This window comes from Peromyscus californicus, unplaced genomic scaffold (assembly GCF_007827085.1).
Source record: "Peromyscus californicus insignis strain IS unplaced genomic scaffold, ASM782708v3 Scaffold_8__1_contigs__length_139910024, whole genome shotgun sequence".
Classification (NCBI taxonomy): domain Eukaryota; kingdom Metazoa; phylum Chordata; class Mammalia; order Rodentia; family Cricetidae; genus Peromyscus; species Peromyscus californicus.
The window spans coordinates 64133796-64152842 of NW_026294606.1; the positions used below are offsets into that span (position 1 = coordinate 64133796).

The window sequence follows — 19047 nt, forward strand, 5'->3', positions numbered from 1 at the left end:
AGCTGAGTATGGAAAACAACATCACAGAATTTGGTTTTACAAGTACGACTTGACTGTTAGTATGCAGTATAAAAGAGAAAAAGAACAAGGGTAGATGCTGAGATTTGGGGGGGAACTTTGGAGAACAAAGTGATGTACAGATAGAGGGGGTCAGCAAAACTGAAAAATAAAAATGAATACAAGATGGTGGACAAAAAGATTGAGCAGATCTGGGCCAGGAAGCAGGATGAGTTGCAAATGGACAGAGGCACTAAACATGACTAAGTTTTCAACCCTGCAGGGTAGAGCACGTCAGTGCTGCTGCTAAAAACAGTGTGGCTGAAGCAGGTGTTAGGACTGGGAGACACAGCCCACATTCCTAAGGACAGCTATGTCAGAGGTTAAAGCAGGCCCTAAACACTGTGATTAAGTCACAGTGTCCTGTGTGTCTTGTGCTGGGCTGTCAGCTGGCTCATTTGCTTCTAGCTATGGCCACAGGTCTAATTGGGATGTGGTCTTATTTAGTTGTACCCAACTCAGCTAATTCAACATGGTACATTAGGCTACAGAAGGACAGGGGAGGGAGGCACTGAAATATTAGACTGGCTCCCATCAAAGGAATGGGGTAGGTAAGAAACTGTTAAGTCTGAGGATAAAAAGGGTTCTGAGAACTACCGTGAGCTGACCATTGACAGGGGCCAAAAGCTAAGGCGGAACAGCATGCAAGCGTGCAGCATGATCTAGCAAACACAGTCTGGAAGTTGTGTTTGAAAAGAACGGTAGGTAGGGAGCAGTGGTGAGAAGCCCAGAGTCCTTACAGAAGGCAGCGGTCTTTTCTTCTACCAGGGCTTTTAGCAAGATGGATACAGGCATGCTTCCTCTTATACAGCCCTTAGGGGCAGCCCTCAAGTCAATGCCAGACTTTCGTTCCATTTTAAATGACTATGGATTTAAAAAAGGTTTTCTTATTCAAAGCTTACATATACCTGTAGTTTTTCTTTCGATTTGCCATTAGTCTGTAATACAAAAAGACAACAAATGTTCCATGATCATTTGCATATACACTTTTAGGGCAGAAATACTAGCGAATACCAGTTTTTCTGAGTCTCTCATATTTTTGATGCATATATTGTATGACCCAGTCAACACTGGCTTATGAAACTGAACTTAAAATGTTACTGACAGATGTTTTTAGGTCCCAGAAAAAGCTACAAGGAATGTGACTGACCAATTCAGGACTTACTATACAATTCTGCCAGGAACATTTCAGCTACACAGAGAATTCGGCTGGCTGTGTGGGAAATGCCTGCTGCTGATTGTTTGGGACCACAGTTAACCCATGTGGTAGGCTCTATGCAGATAAGAGAAGCGTCCTTCTTCAAGACACTGCTCTCACCTGCGGGGAAACTTTTATGATAAATATACAAACTGGCAATGTCAACAAGAGCAATGGTGCCCATCATGCTATGCAACTCAGCCATGCCTCAGTGGCCCTGTTTATTTGACGGAAACTTCCCTTGGCAGAAGGCAGTCTCTGTGAACCTAACAGTAGTGTTAAAATGCAGGCTTGGTGAGAACTCAGCAACTGGGAATTACCATAGAGATTTTGGAAATTAACTGTGGGAGACCAGCCCCCACACTTATTTACCCCATGGACTCTTGAGGATTGAGGGATAAGAGACTTAGTTAGAAATAGAGGGGAGAGAAACAGAGAGAAAACACAGGATAGACCCAGGTGGACCTGGATCCTTATCCACCGGCCCAGAACTTAATTCCAAAGGTCTATTTATAACAATGCCAAGGGGTGGAGCAAAAGACCTCCCCATTGTTAGTTATAGTCACCTGGTACCCAGGCCCATGGCCCAATCAACCTCTTATGCAGTCCTGCTGGGTACAGCTACTAGGAAACCAACTAGGAAACTAGTGGGCTCCAACAATTAACCAAAAATTGTTTCTAGCCATGTATGAAAGGCTGAAGAAAAATCAAGAAGACATACCAACTCGTTAAGTTTGTCCACATCTCCAATGGCTCCTTACACAGGAAACAGGTGGAGCAATAGTTCTAAGGAAGAGGAGAGTGCCCTTTGAGCTTACAGAAGACCAGTTATAGAGCAGGACACACAGTGAGACTCACTGTAGCCCCAGTCTCCAGGATCCTGATTCACTAGGGATGTGATGGCACCTCTGTAACTTTAAGAAGCAAAATTAAAAACAACCACTCAATGAAAACTTTGTAGGTAAACTATGTCTGAGTTCATTCCATTGGTCTTATGTTTCTGAAGTTAAAATAATTTACAGTAAACTGGTTGCTGAGGACTCAAGGTTCAATAACTAGAATCAGCATTAACTAGTTCTGGAGGCAAAAGGCTTTCATTGCATGTTATTGATAAGCTTTATTAAACAATTCCATAGCTAACTTCACCCATTCCCTTTGCATTTGACAGGTTGCTCATCATTCAAGGTCTATTTTAGAGACACCTATTTGGTGAGTCTTCTACTAAGGCTCGAATCCTTTGTGCTTCTTTCCCTTTAGACAATGGGCATGTGGCATTTATTTTATTTTGGCTTGGAATATGAGTCTATGCTATTGGTTACTGCTGTCATGCCTGTAGCTCTACCAAATGGAATGTTCCCTATGGTCAGGGGCTAGGATTTTACTCATCTTTATGTGGCCTGCTCCTGGCTCATGGCATTGGGTGCTAAAACTAAAGGCTTGTGTTTTAAAGAAATTCTCATGCATGCTGACGATGTCATAAGGTTTATGAAAAGCTGTTCTCATAACTTCTACAGAGTGTGAACGGCAACAGAAACCACTCCTCTGCTTGGTGAAGAAGTCAGCAGAACAAGTGCTTCACAAGTAATCAAGAGAGCTTGGTCAAGAGACTGCCAAGGGTGGAGAAGGTGGTGTTAAGACCAGGAAGACTACTACTGGCATGTGTTTGCTGATTCCTACGTCCGGATCTGGAAATGCTTTTCCTTCTTCTTGGTGAAATGAGGGAGGTAGATATTGTAGAGTTGTTCAGTCTACTCCTGGAGAGTCACTTCAAGTGTGTTGAAACCAGGACCTGTGTATAACACAGGATTAAAAAAAATCTCTTTAAGCCAGCTGGTGGTACATGCCTTTAATCACAGCACTAGGCAGACAGAAGCACCTAGATCTCTGTAAATTGCAGGCCTGCCTGGTCTACATAGATAGTTCCAGGCCAGTCAGGGCTATACCATGAAATCTTCTCTCAAACAAAAGAAAACAAAACAACAAAAAAGAGAATCCTTAGGTTCAAAGAAGGATTTGAAATGATGCTATGTTATCATTTACTCCAGACGAGAAAGAGAATAGTCTTGAACAACTGGGGACACTAAATTTCTCGGTGAGCTGATGTGTGCTGCTGTGGTCACTTTCTCAAAATCAAGATTTGGGGACTGTCCCCCATCTTCTGAATTAATCTCTGAGGGTGGAGCCCCAGGACCTAGATTTTGAACCAACATCCTAGATGATGTTGATGCATATGGAAATATGAGAACCACTCTGAAAGGAACTGAAAATTGAGGGATGCCCATATAGGATTGTTGGGATTCAATAGGCCCCATTTGTCATTGAGCCTCCATAAAAGGTAGGAAAATATAAACAAAAATTAGGTGAGGGCTGCAGATGAAGCTTCCGGGTAGAATGGTTGCCTAGCATTCTTGATGCCATGAAGGCATCTTCCAAAAGGATTCCTGAAGCAAAGCATTCATTAACTGGCTCTTGTTGCCTAACATTTAACCAAGAATTTAATTTACATACAACTTGGGGAGATAAGCTCTATGCAGTATTTGCTTTCAAGCTTTTGTTAAATTCAGTTCTATGCACCAGACAATATTAGAAGTGTTTCTTTCACTAGAGAAGGAATCAACCTTCTATTTTCTTCCCTAGCATCATAGGATTAGTTCTCAATATCGTCAAGAAAAGGCCTACCCTTGAATCCAGGAAATAAATGGAAACTCTTGTCTAACTAGCAATTCACTTTGAAGATGCTTTGCATCAATGGTACCTGACTGGTTCTCTTAGACCACCAGTAGAGCCACCTTCCCAGCAAAGTTTACAAAGAATCCAAAATGCTCAATTTTAAGAGAGAAATGTAAGGGTGGGATACTTTATTTTCAAACATTTCTCCATGAAGAACACATACTAGAAAATGACTTTGGAGTCAGAGAGGACACTCTGATGTGGAAGTTCAGTAAATTTACTTTAATGTCTTATAGCCTCTGTCCTCTGTACAAAGAGAAGTAAGATCATCACCATAGGAATATGCAAATTAAAGCCAATGTTTCAGGGAGTTCTGAGAACACAGGAAAGTTACCATCAAAAAATAAGAATAAGCCAGATACAAACTCCATGTCCATATTATTTCAAATCTTTTGAGGTCAAATAATAAATAATAAACTTTAAAAATAGTATGTTTAGCTAGAGAAATATGACAAAGAGTTAAGATAATTGCATCCCACCTATACTCCAAATAGCTTTGCTTTTTTTTAAAAAAAAAAAATCAATTCGCCATAAAATGAATTATTTGCAGTAACTGTGGAAAATTGAGATCCTATCAAATAATAGATATGAACTGCAAGTGTCTCAAGTCATGGGATGAAGTAGGTGCTTTTGATGGACATTCCTGTAAGTCATGTGACAGAGCAACATTAAAGATACTGGGCATTCAACTTTGAACTGTTTGGAATACCAAATCTATAAGCTGTCCCTCCCACAGTTCTGGGTCCTTGAGGCTCCCTAGACAGCCCAGTGATGACCTCTCAGGAGAATGGCCGGGTTGTTCAGGGGGTGGAGTAATGGGCACCAACTATCTCTTCCATTTGACATACATAAGTGATATCAGTTGAATGCAAGGAGATTCAAAACTCCAGCCCAGTTACATAGCAAAAACTTTCTTACCTGATTACTAAAAAGCCAAATTAAAAATCAGAACTTGGGGCTGGAGAGATGGCTCAGAGGTTAAGAGCACTGACTGCTCTTCCAGAGGTCCTGAGTTCAATTCCCAGCAACCACATGGTGGCTCACAACCATCTGTGATGAAATCTGGTGCCCTCTTCTGGCCTGCTGTCATACATGCTGTATACATAATAAATAAATAAATCTTAAAAAAAAAAAAATCAGAACTAGGGTTCTAAAAATTGCTTTGTTATAATTGTTTTTAAAGCGCATCCAGACAGTCAGCATCACATATAGGTAACTTTTAAGTCAAACTGCATGGTCTGCTGATCATACCACAGAAACAACTAATGGCAGGTCAATGACAGCCTTAGCAGGGACAGAGTGCTGTGAGGCCAGAGAATGGAGTAGAAACCTCCACTCTAGGATTTGGGTACAAAACCAATTATGAATCCCATCTAAGCTACTCAGTTTTACCCAGCACTGCCCCCTAAGTCTCTAGTTCATGAGATAAGTTGTTTCCTGCTGCTCAAAATATTAAGGTGAAGTTTTTATTTCTTTATTTGTTTTGTTTATCATTCTGGGGATCAAACCCAGGGCTTCACAAATGCTAAACAAGTGCTCTATGCTCCCAGCCTTCAGGTGAATTTTTCCTAATTAAGGGTCCTTTCATTAGCAATACCCTAGTTCATATTTATCCATTAATTTTTAATAGATTATCATTAAGTCTAAGTCCCTATTAACCCATAAAATTATGTGAAAAGTACCATGTCTACAAAGAGGCTTATGTTTTCCTTTTGAGATACTGTCATGGGGAGAATTATCACACAAAAAGCTTTGTTAATCATCCCCTAGTAACCTTATTTCCCTGATGCATTTTATTTTTAAATGAACGACGGTCAAAGCTAGTTTATTTAAGAAAATAAATATCACCTTGTATAATCCCTCTCATAATCTGGACTTCTTTTAGGAAGGTTGCGTAATACCAACAGTGAAACCAGAAAGATACACAATAAAAAACAAAACTATAGACCAATTTCACTGACAAATACAGGTGACAAAAATCTCACTAGAATACCTGCAGATTGGAGCCGGACAGAAAGGCCAGAGGTTAAGAGCACGCCTACTCTTACCAGCACCATCTGAAACTCCAGTTCCAGGGGGCCTGACGCCCTCTCCTGAGTTTCACAAGCACTGCACACATGTGATGCACATATATAGACAGAGGCAAAACACTCGTAAACATATAATAAAATAAATAAATCTAACTTTAAAAAACGTTTGTGTGGTAGTTCCAATGTAATTGGCCCCTATAAGCTCAGGGAGTGGTACTATTAGGAGGTATGGCTTTGTTGGAGTAGCTATGGCCTTGCTGGAGGAAGTGTGTCACTGTGGGAATGGGCTTTGAGGTCTCATATATGCTCAAGACATGCTCAGTGTCTCAATTCACCTCCTATTGCCTGCAGGATCAAAATGCAGAAGGACTCTCAGCTCTTTCTCCAGCATCATGTCTGCCTGTGTGCTGCCATGTCCAGCCATGATGATAATGAACTAAACCTCTGGAACTGTCCCCGTTAAATGTTGTCCTTTGTAAGAGTTGCTATGGTCATGGTGTTTCTCCACAGCAACAGAAACCCTAAGACAAATTGCAAACTGAATCTAAGAACACATTAAAAAAGATCATCCGTCATGATTAAGTTGGCTTCATCCCAGAGATGCAAGAGTTGCTCAGCATATGTAAACCAATACATGTAATCCCCAAGATATCTCTGTTCCTACTTACAGGCATTTTATAGAATGTCATCATTTCACAACTGCTGTTTTAACCAATCTAATCACTTTTGCTACTTTTACATGTAAGAGTCTATAAAATTATCCACTTATCTCTTCCTAGTTTGTACAATTTTTCAAAATAATATACAGCTGGTTCACTATCTTATAAGGGATAGAGTCAGAACGCATACTAAATGTACACAAAATTCTTTCTCAAATATGAGGCAGACAATGACAGCAGCAATCCAAAGAGCCTCGGGATTGGTATGTAGGAAGAAATCATTCTACTGCTTCTCCAGATAACTCAGATTTAAAAGACTTGAGTTCAGAGAATGTTTCTCTCTACCAATAGTAAGAAAAACTAGAAATAGCTATTATTCTATAGGATTTTCAATACCACCTACTTTCAAATCATTTATAATATGTATACTAAGACCATATAGAGAGAAACATGGCAAAGAAAGATGTATGGGGGGGGGCTTAAGAGATTTATAGTAAAATTTACAATCCATTTTGCTTTCTACTTTATAATTTTCACTGGCAATTTATTAGATAACTTGATTAGACATTTACAGGTATACTTCGATGTCTCTGATTCCAAATTGGTTATGAGAAGACAGAATACTTAGCACTAAACCTATTAGGTTAATAAAATAAGGCGTAAGTCAAGATGAAAAACAAAAACCTGTGTCTACTCACTCACTCAACGTGTAGTTACAGTGTGTAGAGGAAGGAAATGTTTCCCTATATCCCATTAAAATTCAACGACTGAGGCTATAAAATCAACTGATAACAGGCAGGTAGGTTAAGAGGACAAGCATACACAGAAAGAAGAGTGAATACCCCAACCCAATGGGGCCTAGTAGCTTCTACCCATTCTTCTTAGGAGAGTGAAAACGATTTGGGAGCGAGTTCAATAGACTTAAAGAACAGTGCTAGCTTGTTTGGGTGTGAGGTCCCTCTCTAGTCCTCTTCTATGACCTGACATAAAATTATGAAGGAGTTACATGGACATGATGACAATGGACTCTTCGTGGGGGTGCCTGTCTTAAGGCACCTGACGGAGTTCCCACAAAGCTCTTGCTGGCGGGTGCTGCCTGCCAAGTGCCCTTAGTTGAAGCCACCAGAGGATCAACACATTTGGCAGTGGTATATTCTGACTTCCTGTGAGTAACACAGGCAATGCGAACATTCAAGACAAAGCTTGTTTTCAAGGTGCTCGTAAGAAATCAGGAAGGATAAACAAACGAGATGTCTTACAAAGCCCGCAGATGCCACCGTCATAGTTGAATAAAGACTATAGGAGGCCACAGGGTAATCTCTGAAGAGGGAAGCCTTTCAGTTTTCTGGACTTACGATTTCTGTCAGCATGAATTATTTTTTTAATTAGAGAAAGAAATAAAATTGGTCTATAATTAGTTATGTGTTTTGTCACAGCAACAAAATAAAACCAGAACAGAGTTTTAATAAAAGTTGTATATGGGAATTTTGAGTTATTTGACTAAAATAATTTGCTTATTTTGTAGTAGGAGTAGGGGTCTTGTTGCCATATTTATTGATAGCTAAATGTAGAGCTTGGAAAAAATTAAGGCATATCTGCTTTTTTTTATTATTATTAAGAAAGTTTCTATTCACTTTACATATCAACCACAGATTTTGCCCCCCCTTTCCTCTCCCCACCTCCCAGCCTTCCCCCCAAACCCACCCCACATCCCCACATTTCCCAAGTCAAGGTCTCCCATGGGGAGTCAGCAGAGTCTGGCACACTCAGTTGAGGCAGGTCCAAGCCCCTCCCCCCTGCACCAAGGTTGTGCACGGTGTCACACCATAAGCACTGGGCTCCAAAAAGCCTGCTCATGTACCAGGGTTGGATCCCGATCCCCCTGCCTGGGGGCCTCCCCAAACAGTTCAAGCTAAACAACTGTCTCCTGTGTCCAGAGGAAGGCATACCTTCTTTAAGGATTTGTAGTGTATTTTAAACTCTTGTCTGATGTCTAGTCTATTACTCGGTAACAGATTTTTAAAGTCTTGTCTGATGTATCAGTCTACTTGTAATGATGTATTTCATTACCATCTATTATTAATCTAGCTCTCCTAATGTCACTAAGATGAAATGTGGTCATTTATAGTTCCCCAATTTCAAAGTGCCTCTATAATGTTAATATGCTGTCCTGGAAAAAGAAAGAAAGAAAGAAAGAGAGAGAGAGAGAGAGAGAGAGAGAGAGAGAGAGAGAGAGAGAGAGAGAGAGAAAGAGAAAGAAAGAAAGAAAGAAAGAAAGAAAGAAAGAAAGAAAGAAAGAAAGAAAGAAAGAAAGAAAGAAAGAAAGAAAGAAAATCAAACCAATTCCTATGTTTATTTTGGAAATGCATCAGCAGCCTTGACCCTCATGTTTGAGAGGCCCAGTCTGTGGAGATGGAAACAGCCCCTTCTCCACTTCAGTGAGTCCTAGTTATATCATTGACTGGTTTTCAAATTCCATAATCTTGTTTTTAGTGTCACTGTAGGCTGACTCATCCTTTTCATAAATGGCAGGGGCTGTGATCCTCTGTGGCGCTTTTTATTTAATAGAACTCAACTGTCATCCTAAGTGAAAAAAATTTTGATTGACTATGAGAAATTCCTGTTAATGAAGGCTATGTCCTTCTGGCCATGAACACAGGGTGTCCAGTACTTGCTAGCTCCATTTAAAAATTGAATTATTTTGTAAAGTTAATTGTGAATTTCCAAGTATCCTTTAAGCATTATTGAATTCATTTACTCATTCTGCAGGGTAATGGCCAGCAGAGGAGGTGGGGTGGCTCTGAGTCAGTCTCCCTGACAATCACAACAAAGTAGAACAGAGCCGGTGAAGAACACTCAGATGTTTGAGTTTAAGTGAAGCCCCAATTTAAGGTTTCATTTTCATGGTAGTGTTTACTGAGATTTGGAGTATATTTTTTTTAATAATAACATTTACATCCTTCTCTTCCTAAAGTTATAGTCTTCAGAGTCCTGAATACAGATACTGAACAGTGAAGAACTAGGTGTAAGATATGGAAGTGGCCAGGGATGAAGACATACGTATCCAAATACTTCCCTGCCGTGGGATGTCTTGTATGCTGTAAATATATGTTACTATGATTGATTGATAAATAAAATGCTGATTGGCCAGTAGCCAGGCAGGAAGTATAGGAGGGACTAGCAGAGAGGAGAATTGAGGGAACAAGAAGGCTGAGTGAGACAGATGCTGCCAGCCGCCATAAAAAGCAAGATATAAGGTACTGGTAAGCCATGAGCCACGTGGCAACTTATAGACTAATAGATATGGGTTAATTTGAGATACAGAAACTAGATAACAAGAAGCCTGAGCCATTAGGCCAAACAGTTTAAATAATATAAGCGTCTGTGTTTATTTTATAAGTGGGCTGCGGGACTGCTGGGGCTTGGCAGGAACTGGAGGGAAACTCTTCAGCTACACTTCCCAAAGCATGGTGGAACACAGACATACATTCAAAGGAGGTAAAGGAAGAACGTAGGAAACAAAAGGAACTAAGTTGGTTAGGAATGTGTGGGAGGGAGTTGAGTGGCTTCATGCATACATATTTAAAATATTTTCAGATGTAATGTCTTGATAACACAGTTTCTGAACTTTTCAAGAAATGCACTCCTTTATTTATTTATACTTAAAAATTTAAGTTTAAAATTTGCCAAAATCATATTTTAATGAAGTTCTTAGAAATTACTAGAAAAAATACTTTCACTTCCCAAGTCCTTTTGGTTCTGCAGCAGATAAAATTGGCTCTGAGTTCAGCAATTACTATTATCTTGAGTAGTATTCTAGTAGTATCTGGGGTGGGGACTTACAGACAAGAGTCATACCTAAGGGTAAGTTGCTAACAACAAATTAAATTAACCTCTAGTTAGCTCAGCATCATTTTGCCTATACCTTAATGGCATAGAGGCAAAACTCACCAATAACCCATAAAATGAATGGCACAGACCCACCTTTGATTGCACCCACGATGTTCTGGTCTAGTCCTTTTCGGTTGTCATTGAGTCCTCTTTTCCTCTTCCCATTGGGTAAGGAGTTAGCCAAAGTCTTGTCATCAAAAAATGCACACACCAGTTTTCTAAACAGAAGGCTTCCTGAGCGAGTGTAGTTTGACAATATAGAGTCCAGCTGAGACTTAGGCATAAACACATCGAAGCCTTCAGCAAGTTGCACTTCTGGCTACCAAAAGAACAGAAATGTTTCATTAAAAGCAAGATTGTGAAACCTGTTACCTTGGGTGTAAGTGCGGCAAAAATACCAGTGGCTACTGAAATGTCCATATCCAGTAAATTACACAGTCCCAGTTATGTGTGCTAGAATTTACAATTTATAAAATCAATGACCACTTATAATTTGCAAAATGGAATGCTGTAATTCCAATAGAAGTCTTATCCAAGTACATTGAACACACGCTTCTATTCACACAAACATTTCAGAGAAGGCTGGATAATTACACAGTAATACAATTCTATAGCTAAGGAGACGTGAATCACCTACACCCCAAACCCTCATTTTGTAAATGAAGAAACCAAGGAGAGTGTACCAAAAATGACTTCAAAATAATTCAAATGCCAAATAATTTCTTTCACTTAAGGTTACAAATACAGGGCTACACCCACAGGTCCCCTACTCCTATTAGCTATAAATTTCTTTTTACCACAATGTATCACTTTCCATAAAGTGATAATGCAAAATAAAAATGGCAGCTGGTCCCACAGTTTCAATCTACTCCCCACACTAACTTGTGGGAGCAATGTCCCAGAACACCCTGGAACACCACTGCACTGGCTTCCTTGATTGTCAGGAACTTCCTAAAGTCCTTTAGAGAACATTCTGGATGTCTTCAACCTGCCTTTTCACCTTGCACTTCTGCTCAGGGCACTTCCTTCCCAGAGCTTTTAACTCCTTCCTACCCACAGATGTAGCCACGCACTGTTATTGTCTGTTCTTTAACACAAGCACATTGGTATTTATTATATTATGCTTTGTATCTCTGGTGTCTACATAGTAGGCACTTAGTAAACTTAAAATTTCATTAGCCATAATCTAAATTATTTTAATATTTATATTAATAATGTTTATACTGTTTCAATGTTTGTATTATTATATTTATGTTATTTCAATATGAAAACTGCATTTGGTAGATTTAATCAGAATGAAAGGAATGCCCTACTTACACAAGCTGTATATATAATCACAGCTCACCCCTTAATGTTATATTGGCAACTCTGTAAAGAAGTCCCCTTAGATGAGCGGGTTTGGGATCAGTTTCTCTCCTGGTCAATGGAAGTTACTCTTTTTGCTGTCCTGCTGTGCTCAAATGCTCAGCACATTGTAAAGTCAAGAATGTTCAGAAGACAGCCTACATCATTCCGATAGCGAAGGAAGGTGCCTGGGCCTTGCCCCGTGAAAAAGGAACTTTGGACTGGATTAGCTGGAAAGTGATCTCATTCTTCTGCTCCACTCTGCCATTTAATGTTTGGCTTCTGAACTCCTGGCAAACATCACTGTGAGGACAGAGCTGTCAACTGTCCCTGGCTTCCGCATCTTGCTGCTTGCTGGTCAAAGGTACAGAGGGAGTCTGACAGGAGCCAAAGGCTGAACGCCTAATTCCTGCAATGGAATGGGCCCACACCGAGCATCAGGAAACACTTGTCAAGTGATCCAATGTGGAATTGTAAGAATGGAGAGAATTCTATCATAAGGCTGGCATGAGGGTCTATTCAAAATCGAAATTTTATTTTGCATATCCTATGAACTTTAATTCTAAATAAGCTTATCTTGGAGTTTTAAAAGGAATTCCAGGATCATGTAGACTCCATGAGACACCCCCACGAGTGTATCCTGCAGTTATTTGACCACCGTGGGTGGTATAGGAGCTCTTAAGTTGCAAGAAAGGAGAGGGAAAGGCCTGCAACTTATTTAATGTAACTCTGGGTTGGATTCTGTAACACTTACCTGGTGCTTAAAACTCAGTCACCTGACTTCTGAGATTTCCAGAATTTCCCCTGGAGGACTTGGACCCTAGCTTCAGAAACACTGACCTGAATAAAACATCAGGCAACACAGCCACTCCCATCTTAATGCCTGCGGAGTACTTTCTATGGAATGTGTTTACAGCACTTTTTCACTGCATTGATTTAGTTGGGATGTACAGCTCTGAAGTTCCCTGTGCCAAGAATCTAGTTGGCATCCAAGAGATGTGTACCAGAATAAACAAAATGCTCCATAGGAATTCAGCACAACGACTAGGTCAGAGTTTTCTTTCCCTCTATGGAGGAAGTGGTCTACAAGTCTCGGACATGCTGTGACGAGGCACACACCAGTGTCTTAGAACGCTCACGTGCCGGCTCCAACGTGAGGAGACTTGGAGAAACTGACCACCCGACTCAGTACCTACTTACTAAGTACCTTCTGTGGAGAGGGATTCAAGGCTGGCTCTGCAGCAGAGACTCACACAAACCACCACACACACACTGCACGGTAAGAACACTAGCCGAGAGGATCTGAGCAAGGGCTCTAAGTGCTAACATCAGGCAGGATTGGCTCCTGGAGCTGGGGGCAGAGGGGATACCGGAGGCTGAGGAAGGAGTGGGGCAGTACCTTACTTAATAAGGTCTTGAAGATAAGCTTTAGGAGACTGCAGTATAGTTAGTGTTTGTGGCACCTTCTATGACGCCTAAACTAGACATCTGGAGGTTTCTGTGGAGCCAAGCCTTCTTATGACACTGTAATCCTATGGTGTGTGACTGCAGAGGGGCCATCAGGGGCCAAAGCCGTCACTGCTTTCTGTTCTGTCTCCCACTGCCAGGCTAACACTGTTGTTCTGAGCTATCTTTCCAGTTCCAGGAACATGAACTCACCCACTCACCTACCTTACGGAGGAGTAAGTAGTCTGATTAGCCCGATGAGGGCAAAGGTAGCTAAGCCAGCTCCTCCCTGCCCGACCCTGCCTCCTATTCAGACTTCTTGGCAGGTAACAACAGAGCACTAACGCTTGTTTAAAGGTGCCACAAATCACCACTTCCTTTAGAGAAAAAAGAAGCGGGGGAGGGCTGGCCTTACGCTGGGAAACATGATACTAATGATCTTGTTTTCACTATGAACCCTGGCTGCAGGTGAAGTGCTAAACGGTCTTATTAATAAAACCCAGAGCCAAATATTGGGGTAAAAAGCTGAGCAATCAGAAAAGCAGAAAGAAGCCAGCCACATTCTTACCACTTGGAGACCCTCCACCAAAGAGACCCACTTCCTGTATACCTACGCCTATGTGTCTTTCTGTTCTGCCATCTCACTTCCTCTGTCCGCCCAGCTACATCACTTCCTCTTCCTGCCCAGCTCTGTCACTTCTTGTCTGTCTGTACAGACCTCCAGACCTTTATGGTTAGTGCTGGGATTAAAGGTATGTACCACCACGCCTGGCTCTGTTCCTAGTGTGGCCTTGAACTCACAGAGATCCAGACAGATCTCTGCCTGCCAAGTGATAGGATTAAAGGCATGTGCTACCATTGCCTGACCTCTATGTCTACTATAGTGGATGGCTCTGTCCTCTGATCCTCAGATAAACTTTGTTGGGGTACACAGAAAAAATATCATCACATTTCCCCTTTCTTTTTGTCTAAATAAAAGTTATAACTAATGTAAGAAAAACTATGTAAGTACAATAACTATATATAATATATACAAGCACTAAATACATCAATAATGTCTAGTCCATTTGCAGTTGACAAATTCAGTGAAAATATTCCATTATCTATCCTATTTTTGTGAATCCAAAGGATTGTATCTAATTTACCTTCTATCCTAATTTGCATTACCAAAACTATTTTTTGATGTCTTTCAAACTTATACACTTTACACCTCTTATTGAGTTTCTTTTCTGAATTTCTTTTTTTTTTTTTTTTTGGTTTTTCGAGACAGGGTTTCTCTGTGTAGCTTTGCGCCTTTCCTGGATCTCGCTCTGTAGACCAGGCTGGCCTTGAACTCACAGAGATCCACCTGCGTCTGCCTCCCGAGTGCTGGGATTAAAGGCGTGCGCCACCACCGCCCGGCTTCTTTTCTGAATTTCTTAACAAAGAAAACTATAACTATCTAATCTTCAAGTCCCCCAGAGACCCGAGAAGGAAATAATATTACCTAGTAAAACAGGAAGTGCAAACAAGTGACTTCCAAAAAAATGTGAGTTATGACAGAAACAGCCAGCTGTTTCTGGACTGTCACCTGAGGTTTGGTCAGGCAATGGTAGTGCACACCTTTAATCCTATCACTGGAAGGCAGAGATCTGTCTGCATCTCTGTGAGTTCAAGGCCACACTAGGAACAGAGCCAGGCGGTGGTACATACCTTTAATCCCAGCACTAACCATAAAGGTCTGGAGGTCTGTACAGACAGACAGGAAGTGACAGAGCTGGGCAGGAAGAGGAAGTGATGTAGCTGGGCGGACAGAGGAAGTGAGATTGCAGAACAGAAAGGCATATAGGTGTAGGTATACAGGAAGTGGGTCTCTGTGGTGGAAGATCTCCAAGTGGTAAGAATGTGGCTGGCTTCTTTCTCTGATCCTCAGGTAAAATATCACCACACCTTGCTTGTCCTTTATTCTACTTTATAAGCATAGTCATAGTACATTATTACCATATAAGAAACCACAACTCTGCACATATATTTGAAAACAGGTTAAAACGTTCTCTAGTTGTAGAATCATTATCTTTTTGTTTATTGGCTTCAGTTTAAATGAATCTGTTTACTGATAATAGTTACAAAAACAAACACTTCTAAATAAGCATAAAAAAAACCCCTCTAGACTTTCCTTGATAGATGCATTATTTGATGCTCAAGCCAAGACAAGAAAGCTAATATACTAATTTGCAGAGTCTAATGTTATGGAAATAAGATGATGATTAAATGAAGACATCGAAATTATGGGCACAATTTACAATGTTTACAGTAATTATTTTTAGGGTTCACTACAAATTCCCACTATGCAGTGTCTTACTCTAGGTACCCCAGCCACTGAGTTCACTATATCAGTACTGGAAATACCTATCCAGTGCGATTTCATCTTACACTGGTGATGTTCTGGAAGCAAAAACTGCTCCATCCTAATGGTTCTTGAAAATGTCCCTGGACCAAGGACAGCTACATTGACTGTGTTGTTTCTTTGCATTTCTGGTGCAGTGTTCCTTCAGCTTAGATGTAGTTGGGGTTAAGATCCAGTTTAGGGATAGATTTTCCAACCAGGTAACTGGAAAGACACCTCCCCACCCCTGCCACCCACAAGTCCCTATGAGCGTATCAGAAGATACTTCAAGAGATCATATAAATGAATCACTCAGAGAACATATCTGATACAGGTTATTTTATATAAAATATTAATAGCACTACAAAATTACAGTAAGACATTTAACAACTTTCATATTATAATTGGTTAAGAGGAAAAAGTAGTGCACAGATGCTTATGTTTGGCATTAGCCCCAGGTTTTCAACTGTAAATTAATAAATGATACACAATGATTTTCAAGTTCTATGTTGTACAAGACCCACATTTATAGGCATGTGCACAAGGCTGTGTGAATAAGGGGATGTGAGATGGGGACTGGGGAGTCAGGCCAGCTGGTAAGTCTCTGAAAGGCTTAGGATAGACCTTTAAAGAAAACTACAAATTTGAGGCCAGCCTGGTCTACAGAGCGAGATCCAGGAAAGGCGCAAAGCTACACAGAGAAACCCTGTCTGGAAAAAACAAAAAACAAAAAAGAAAAAACAAACAAACAAAAAACAAAAAAAGAAAAAGAAAACTACGGAGGTGAATTCTGCTGAGTACAATGGATTTATATAGTGAGCCTCTGTCCCATTTATGTAGCCGTGTATTTGATATAGTTCTAGGAAAATGAGTTTTAGCTTATGAAAGAAAAAAATTTAAAACAAATAAAACCCATAACATTTGTTTTTGTTTTGCTCCTAAGTGTTAACACTGTATCCAACAAATCAAGTCTGCTCGGGGTAGACTCACTATTACCATTTTTTAAATGCTACCTCAAAGCACTTGGCCAATGAACATCTGAGACAGGGTCAGGTCTGCTCTGGTTGGCAGAGTCTGTCCGCTATTGTTAAGCAGTCCAGCACAGTGTGGCCTAAGGCTGTGGCTGAGCAGAGAATTCCCAGGGTTAATGGAACCGAAGTCACTGGCTGTACTCCACCAAGACCAATACTGTAAGACAGATAGTAAAAAGTACTTAGCCAAATTTCCATGAAAAAGCCAGTGTAATAACACAGGGTAAAAAGAAACCATTAACGTTCTAATTCTTGTAAGTTTCTTTGACAGAATTCTGGTAGAATTAAGAATTTTAGAAAAGATAATACAATTTGGTATCTTCATGCATTTGCATAATGAGTTTCTAGCTTTTCAGAAATGTGGCTAGCCTTTTCCTTCTCAGGCAGTAAATTCACGATGCTGAACATTAAGTCCTGATTTATGTTAAAGATGACTGAACTAAACGGACAAACGTGTGAAGTTTAAACACCACACTGTAGCTTCTCCCCCAACTCCACTGAAATTGCTCCTCTGAGAAGATGGTCATGTTGAGAGCCCTGTCTTTGACCTTCCAGGTAGAGAAGTCCCAGTCTCCCCAGTTTTCAGGAGGCATTCTGACTGCCTGTACTACGGCTACAGCCTACGGTACTGCAAGGACTGCTTGTGAACTTCTCCCTGTGCGCTTTAAAGAGCAAAGACTATTATGTTCTCTTTAGAGCACCCGGGAAAACAGTGGGATAATTGATATTTATTTGTTACTTACTATATTCTAGGCCTAGGGCAGTTGTTCTCAACCTTCATAATGCTGCGGCACTTTAATACAGTTCCTTATGTTGTAGTGACCCCCAATTATAAAATTATTTCACTGAGACTTCATAACTGTAATTTTGACAATGTTATGAATCGATGTAAATACATGATACGAAGGACATCTGATACGTGATTCTTGTGAAAGGGTTGTTCGACAGCTAGGTTGAGAACCTGCCCTAGAGTAACACAGAACACATGAATTTTCTAATTTTTCTCATTCTATGAACTGGCTGCCATCATTAGTCCAAAGTTTCACATGCGAAGGCCCAGGGAGGTTGAGCAACTTGTTAAAGACCATCCAACCAACGTGACGAGGGAAGCACTTGAACCCAAGCAGCCTGCCATAGAATCCTAGGCTCTCACACACACATGCCTTCATGTCAATGAGTAAATGGAATAATGATTTCCACGATTTACCCTAACTGATCCTAGCAGAATATTATATCTATTGAGATAAGATGGTATCAAGAAAGCACTCTGAATTAAGAAGCTATTTTTGTTGAAGGCACCAATGCATTTAAAATTATTTAAGAAGCATACAAAATCAGAATTAACAAAATTATCTTAAACTGATGAATATTCATCATTTGTCTTCTGTTAACTTAGAATTTTTACCATCTAGAATTACTGGAGAGTATTTATAATAACTCCATCATATAAAAACATTTTCTATGATTAAAAATTATGAAATAGTTTTTAAGAGCTTCTCTGAGTGGTTCATTAAAGGAAAGCAAACAAAACAAAGCAGAAGTCAGCCATCAACCAAACCAAAGCTAACGTAGTTCAGGTCCACTGCTTTAAACAACAAACCAACAGACCCAGCATTGAAAAGCAGGGGCTGTAAGAAATGAGCAACTCTTTAGTCTCGGTACTAATAGAACACTGTGCTGTGAAGTCAGAAAAAAGAATTAAATAATGTATTGGAATCTCAGAATTGGTTTTGGGTTTTGCCTCTGTGTAATTTAGGTCTGAATTCTACTTAAGTGCTAATTTTAAAAGGGTCAAATAATCATGCTCTACACGTGAAGCCCCACCCCCTACCTATTTCCTCCCCTGAAGCCCTATTTGTTCACATGCGTCTGATCATTTATACAGACAGCTAAATTTACTTAACCGTATTTACATTTGTTCCTCTAAAGGTACTTAGGTAGGAACAGTAAGGTTAAAAAAAGAACCATTATTTACTGAGTGCTTGAAATGTGCCAGGCACTGTTCTAAGCTTTACATAGAAGGCTTCATTAATTCTTCCGGGAGACCAACTTTGTGAAGAAAGCATTGTTATCCCCATTTATAGGGAAGATGCTAAGTGAGGACCAGGGTTCACTTGCTCAGGGTCACATAGCTGAAACCCTAATTCAGCAGCCTGCTCCTTTAACCACTTACTTTCCCCCTAAAAAAGTGCCAAGTAAACAGAATGAGAAAGTCACAGTCTAACCACTTGGTTCTCTTTCACATAACGATCAGTCATAGAGTTACTGATTGCTCATCATGTCTAGGAAGTGTGCT

General features: G+C 40.3%; 1 protein-coding gene across 6 annotated transcripts in view; it reads right to left on the reverse strand.

Annotated features, from left to right (window-relative positions):
• Bend7 (BEN domain containing 7) overlaps positions 1–19047 on the reverse strand; it is an 87663-nt gene that overhangs the window by 30870 nt on the left and 37746 nt on the right. For all 6 annotated transcript variants that reach the window (XM_052728194.1, XM_052728198.1, XM_052728196.1 and 3 more), the window contains one exon: positions 10659–10884. In XM_052728194.1, the coding sequence (XP_052584154.1) occupies positions 10659–10884 (226 nt within the window). The remainder of the gene's footprint in view (positions 1–10658; positions 10885–19047) is intronic.